Here is a 7,116-nt window from a genome sequence, read left to right as displayed (position 1 = left end):
ATTTTTGATTAAAGGATGTCCATTTTTGTGGACTTAGATGTGAATTTCATGTTGGCATAGGCCACAGTTATATAACCAAGCTCAATGTTCATCCACAAACAACACATGACCATAAGCTTCTTGTTACATTGCCCATATGTTATTGATCTGCTACTTGCATTATACTCTGAAGATTTTCTAAGTGCTATAAATAAAAGAACCATCAACGTTACATAAAGAAATGCCCACAGCAAATTAATTTTAAAGTAAGCAATATCTAATTTAAACAGTGCCATACATATTAAAACAGGGACAGTAAAAATGTAAAATGCACAAAAAATTGTAAAATACTGATATTTTTATTTTTCAAAAATGCAGCAGAAATGTTTTAGGCTCGTCACACGCCATCCGTCTGCTGAGACGGCAAACCCATAAGAAGAAACAGATATTCATCCAAACATCCTTTAAATATTGTTTTTGTATCGTTTTGAAAAAGTTTTTTGTTCGCCACAAAGTTTTCAGCAATTTTAAATTTTTCACATATTCGGTTAACAAGTGACTAAAAAAACTCTGAGGAAAACTGATGAGGAAGTTACTTAGGATGAGCAGAGATTATATAGGTCTCAATGTGACAAAGCTGCTTGTGGTCACACATGTTAAGGCTGGGAAGGAGAAGGGATGGAAGGACCAGACTAAAGTTGGATGAAGGAAAAGGGCTGGGAAACAAATGCAGAATAATACATAAATGCTGCAAATCTTTTGCTTGGGCACTTGGTTGAGTTACTGGATTTGAAGTCATTACGGGTCCTATGATCATTTTGGTTAACTGGAGCACAGCAAAAGCCTTTTATGTGGTCTCCATGGGAGCTCTTTATGTTAAATACTTTACTTATGCATGGAAATTGTTTGTAATGGATTTGAGAAATGCTTGATCTCTATTGCTAATGACTAAGACCAGTAACAACCATAAAGCCCTCCTACACTCACAGTGAAGTCAACAACAAAAACCTCAGTATTGTCAATATGTCCACAAGATGATGGTCAGAATTTCAGAGATAGGTTTTTTAATTCAACATTTTTAATTTAAAAAAATGATCCTGTTTGAGGATATTAAGGCTTAGGAAGCAGCATGTTTGGAGCCTTGTTTTCCTACAGTGTTACGTTGCTCTCATTATAATCCAGAGCTACTTTATCTTCACCTCATTAATCAAAGCTTGCTCCAAACCAAGGTCGCGGAAAGTAAACCCAACTTCAAGCTGTAAAAAATTGATTTTAGAGAAGTTTTTTTAATCAGGGCCAGGATTTTTTGTCAGCACCAGGTAGTTTAATCAGGGGAACAACTTGGAAAAACAGCGGCTCTTCGTGAAGTGTAAATATCAAGGGCACGGTGCCTTTCAGAAGCATTTGTAAATTTTTATGTTAAAACCAAAAACTTTAAAATACTTTACTATAACATTTCAACACAAAGTTGTTCAAAATTGCAAAATGGAAGACAATTTATGAATTAATTTTAATTTTTCTTTCAAAAAACAACTGCAGATCCACATTTACTCTGGCACCTTCAAGTAAAATCTAATGTGCAAACTTCACCTAAACCAAGAAATAGTGCAAAGACGGCATTGATCTGAGATGCAGCCAATGGCAATATGTAAGCTGATATGTAATATATAATTGCATCAAATCAGATCAATGCGTTAAAATGACCCAGTCAAAGTCCAGATGTAAATCCAATTGAGAATCTGTGGACTTAAAACCAGACGGTTACAAATGGTTCATCAAATTTGAGCTCTTTTTTAAAGAAATATGGATAAAACTAATTCTTTAAAACAACAGAAAGTTTCTATTTGTGCAAAGCTGACAATGACAAAAGATTTACAGCTGTAAATGCATCAAAAGTTGACAAATCTTCCACTTTCCAATGATGTACTACTCTGTAAAATAATTGTTAAAAAGTTTGTGGTTGTAACATGAAAAAAGTGAAGAAGTTTCATAGATTTAATTACTTTTTAAGAAATAATGCCTCGTTGAGTTTTTTAGACATTCCGTAAAATTCTGGGCCACTTTAATCATCACCATCTGTCTGTCTTTCAAAAACCTCATTATGAGTTGGGGTTCAGAAAAGAAAATCATGTCAGAACAATCAGGGTCAACGGGATAAAGGGTCAAAGGGTTAATGGTTTTTTTTCTTTTTTTTTTTTTTTTTGGCTGGTGCTTAATCATCAAACCAATATTGCATTATCTACACAGTACTAGCTCATTGATCAATGTTGAAAGAAAAAAATGGCAGGATGATGTGAAAATATTCTATAGTTCAGCTGCTGAACAAGTATCTATATGGTCACATAGGTAAAAAAAAAAAACATCTCTAAAATGATTCTGCATAGCAAATGTAGCTTTTATATCAACGTACTGTGTAAATACTACAGCAGGTGAGATGGAAAGACAACCAGCCTTGCTTTAGGACATCTATACAATAATATATTAATATCTGAAATGAAAGCAATAATGTGGTTAAATAAGTCATGTTTTAATGCAAGTAGCAGGTAAATGCTATAAATCATAATATATCTGTATCTTTCCATTCTATTTACAAGAGTTTGACACATCGCTGGTTAGAGTGACTCTTCAGGGAGTCTGGCAACGCTTCAGAGGCCCGTTCTTCTTCTGAATCTAACCTCTGTCTCTTGGCATACTTTCCATGTTGTTTTTTTATATCTCTATCCTCTTTCCTGGCTGTCAAATCTCACTCAACAAAATCTTTATCTCCCTTACAATCATTTTTTTTTCCTTCTATTGATATAGTTTTTTTAATCCCTCTCTTGTAAATCTTTTTTTACAACCATCCCTTGCTTTTTTCTTTTCTTTTCTTTCCATCTTAGCTTAGTTGGATCCTTGGCAGATAGGGCCTTTGATCTATTTTAATGGAAAAAAAAAATGCTACATTCACATTTTAACAGGTTGTTCAAGTTGACATCAGCAGTCTGTGTGTGGTACTTCTCCACTCGTTTCTACATCTGCATCTGATATCCTCGCTCCCAGGACAGTCACTCAGGTGTGGTAGTAGAGAGCCAGAACTGACCTGCGCATCCTTTATCTTCCTCCTCAGGTGTAGAAAAAGCTGATTTAAAATCCAGAGCAGGTCTTGACATATTGGGTTGCACAGAGTTGTGTCTCTGGGGAACCCAGTTTAACTGCAGTTACCCAACATGCAACACACAGACACGTGCACACACACGTCTGCTTTCTCATTCTGAAAGAAGTCTCTCTGTGGTTCAATCTGTAACAATCCTGCAGGGTAATTATTAGAGGTATTTCAGTCTGTTTTATGCATGTGTGTGAATATGCGTGTGTATGTGTGTGTGCGTGTGTTGGATTGTGAGCTGTAGATCTGTGTGTTTGTCAGTGTCTGGCTGCGGTTATACACGTGTGGTGGAGTGTGTGTGCGTGGAGATGTGTGTGTGGGGCAAGTGTGTATTACTATACGGGCTATGGTGTGTATATCCCTGGTGAGGGTGGCCCATCCTCATCCCAGCCACCGATCCTGGTGTCATTGGGGTCATTGGTGTTGCAGGAGTAACAGGGTGTGAGCCCGGGGTCACTGGCAGCGAGCCCGGGGTCAGGGAGGTCATGAGGGGAACGTCATCTGGAGAGCGGCGCAAGGTCAGGGTATAATCAGGTGGACAGGTGAGCCGCACAGTGTCCAGCGTGCTGTAAATGTCCTGGGTGTCCAAACCGTCCAGGGCATCAAGCGTGTCCAAAGTGTGATGGTGGTGGGCGTTGTTCCGCTCGTCCGCTGACGCTACATCACACTCGAGCTGCTTCACCTGAAACATGAATGGCAGGAAAGTAAGCACAATGAAGATAAAGAAAAAAATGAATGAATTTTAGAGATTTGTTTTTACAACATTTTCAGTAATAAATGCAGAGTCAGTCAGCGTACGGTGCCAACTGATGGAAATAATTTTAGGCTTCTGACGACAGAACAATGGTTCAACTTCAATGAACCTTAAAAATAAAAATCATTTGCTCAAGTTTGATATTAATGCTATTTTTTATTATTTATATTTATTAATCAGAAAATGAAGGGGCGCATTAGTAAAAATATAATGAGAGAACGCTGCTACGTATCATCTTGGCAAACCAGATTATGATTATTTAACCATTTCATTTTTTTATCCAAACACCAAAACACTAAAAGGGATCAAATTAAATATGTATCTTTTTCCAATTCAAAGTAGATTGCTGAAATGGTAAATATGATAATCAGATATTTATCTTGATTCGTATCTGCTAAGTCACCTTAATGATTTTGCTGGAAATGTATTAATTTTCAAATTCAAATAAATATTAGCCTAGCAAATCTTTATTTATAAGATAACTTATAAATTAACTGGCACTACAAAAGAATTGACAGGAATGAGTATTAGTCATAAATTTATGAAAAATAATTTTGTTTTTAGAGGCCCGTTTTAATGCTTGTTCTTCCTCTTACATAATTTTAAAGACATTTGAAGCTCACAATTAGCTGCCATTGAGATTTATTCATCTCTAAAAATATCAATAGTGAGGACATCACATTATTAGTTCATATTAGCTCCTATGTTATGGTGCGTTCACAAATTGAAAACAATAATTGGATTTTTGTATCTACTGAGCACTAAGCCAGCCAGTAAAGAGGAAAAAAACTATTCTTATTTCATTAGCAGTTTTGTAATTGGTCCATCCATTCGAGCGACATTAGATGTCCTTCGGTCACTTCATATAAGCTCTGCTATAAATCAAATGAACAAACACACACTGTATCTTAATATCACTGGTTTACAGACTATAAAACTTAAAAAGTTATTCCAGCAGATGCCTAAATTGCATCTGAAAGCTGCAAATTAGCATATCAGTCCTCAACTCAAACATGGATCACAATGCTGTGTGTAAAAAAGGGTTTTTATGTTTTTTTTTCTTACATAATATATAAAAAAAACACTTTTTAAATAACAGAACAGACTGTCTAAGCAGCTGTGATGCTGAGCAATACAGTTGAATTGCAAATTATTAGAAATTGTCTGGCATAAAAAGTATGTAAAATGCGTCACTCAACCAAAACACAGCAAATACAGTTGAAACATTCAGTGAATGAATTGGAGGCAATTTTCCGCAATTCAAGCCATTGTACATCCACACACGTGCACCCATCCGAACGCTCTCGCTCATTTTCATACTGATAATATCCTCTGATGACAGGCTGTGAGTCAGAAGAGAGATCTGCCTGCAGCTGTGCTTCCGGCAGGCCAAGAGTTTAGTAAATCTTTCCTCACAGCCTCAACCGACTTAATGTCAGCGCTTGACTAGTTCTGTATAACTTTTGTTGCTATTAAAGTGCTGTCAAACTCATTAATTAACACACAAAGAGTTGAGTTATTTATTTAGCACAAATAAATAACTTTATGCTGTCAGGGCAGATGTTTAGTACTTTTAGCGAAACACTGGGTCAAAAAATGTGACCCAGGTTGTTGGATTGGACAAAGGACTAGAATTATGTTACTTTTAGCTAACAGCTGTTTAATTTTTGCTTTTTCTTCAAGATATTATGTCCACTTTATTCTCATTGTCATTATTTTTTACATTGATCACAAAACCGAAGTTAAACTTTTTCTTTTAATAGAGTTTTAACAGAGTTTAATAAAGTTTTAATCGACTTTATGTGGTTGATTTTTTTACTGGTTGGATAATTTATAAATGTAATCCACTTATTTAAGCAGAATTTAACTAAACCCACACCTCAACATTAGTTATTTGTTGCTCTAACAATTTTTGTGGAAAACCTAACACAGGAATCTATATCAAACTCATAACACAGCCAGTTAAATTAGATCAGCTTTGAGAAGGCGCACATGGGCCTATTCTAGAAATGGACAGAAGATTACTCACCTGTAATGACATCAGCCCCTCCCCCTGCAGGTGGGCCGCAACATCTGCAGGAGTTATGTCTCTTCTAGGGGGAGGCAGCGGACGTGGTCTTCTATGCTCAAGACGTCTTTTGTCTTTCTTATAAAGCAGAGCCGCGAATGCAAGAATATTGAGAAACAGCAGCGATGCTCCGACTGCTATCGTAACTGAGAGTTCAGTCGAGTAGTCCTCATTTGGGATCCGAACTCCACTTTCCCCTCCGTCCTGGCCCAAAGCGGACTCCGGAGGCTGTGGCGTTCCCCCTTGCGAACTTGGATGACGTGTGCTTATAGGAGGCCAACCTTTGGATAGACGCTTGGTGTAGGAATAAGGCGTATCGTCTTGTGGAGAGGGACTGTGCGTGAAGGAGGAAACAGACTGCAAGAGTTCATTAACATGATGCAAGTGAGGAACGAGCTGGAGCCAGAAGGAGATCTTGGTGGCGCGGTAGTGGTCTCTGACACGCGGCTTGAGGCCGATGTGGAGGTACAGTTGCTCTTTGGGGGTGTATTTAGACCAAGCAACTTCTTCAAAGCGATTGGGCTTTGTGTGGATGAACTTGGTGTCTTGAGGAACTGGCTGGTTTGGATCCCTGAAAGAAGGAAAAATACTGACAGGTAAATCATTGTGAGAACATTCAAAGTGAGCTTTTTCAGTTTTAAGAATTAAAATGTCTCATTTTAAATTTGCTGAATTATTTCTTGAATTAAGGGCTAGTATGCTATCTGGTGTGTCAGAAGCTTCCAACCTTAACTTTCCTTAATTGTCTTCCCTTTGAAAATGACTTTGTCATAAATTTTGCCATAAAGTAATAATAACAACTTTAGGGCAGCATTGATTACTATAACTTAAGTAATATTTAATGATGATCATTCTGGCGTTGAGAAACTTTTTCTTTTATTTTCTCAAGTTTTTCCTAAATCAGCAGCAAGCTATGAGCCGATCAGCATTTTCCGATCTTATAATTCTTTCTAGTGAAATGTTCTCCAATATTGATTTTATTTTGTTAAAAAAAACATACTTCTGGAGAATATTAAAGGCATCCCATGTTCTTCTTTGTATGTACAACTGTTTACTCAGTGAAAAGGTAAAAGTTAATGCTTCAGACGAAATAACTGATTTTAGTTTTTATAATCAGATGAACCGATTATAAATATTTATAGGTTATCATACTTTTAACCAATGATCACTTGA

At 36.7% G+C, this 7,116-nt stretch overlaps 1 protein-coding gene across 1 annotated transcript; it reads right to left on the bottom strand.

Moving 5' to 3' along the window:
• Positions 1-319: 319 nt before the first annotated feature.
• LOC106943561 (neuroligin-4, X-linked-like) lies at positions 320-6,597 on the bottom strand (the record flags this gene model as incomplete). Its single annotated transcript, XM_015026869.1, has 2 exons — positions 320-3,803; positions 5,905-6,597. Coding segments are annotated over 2 exons (1,101 nt in total), but the record flags the coding sequence as incomplete, so codon positions are not given.
• Positions 6,598-7,116: the final 519 nt, after the last annotated feature.

This window comes from Poecilia latipinna, unplaced genomic scaffold (assembly GCF_001443285.1).
Source record: "Poecilia latipinna isolate Pla-1442-1.1 unplaced genomic scaffold, P_latipinna-1.0 Scaffold5476, whole genome shotgun sequence".
Classification (NCBI taxonomy): Eukaryota; Metazoa; Chordata; class Actinopteri; order Cyprinodontiformes; family Poeciliidae; genus Poecilia; species Poecilia latipinna.
This window is presented reverse-complemented; position numbering and strand designations above follow the sequence as displayed.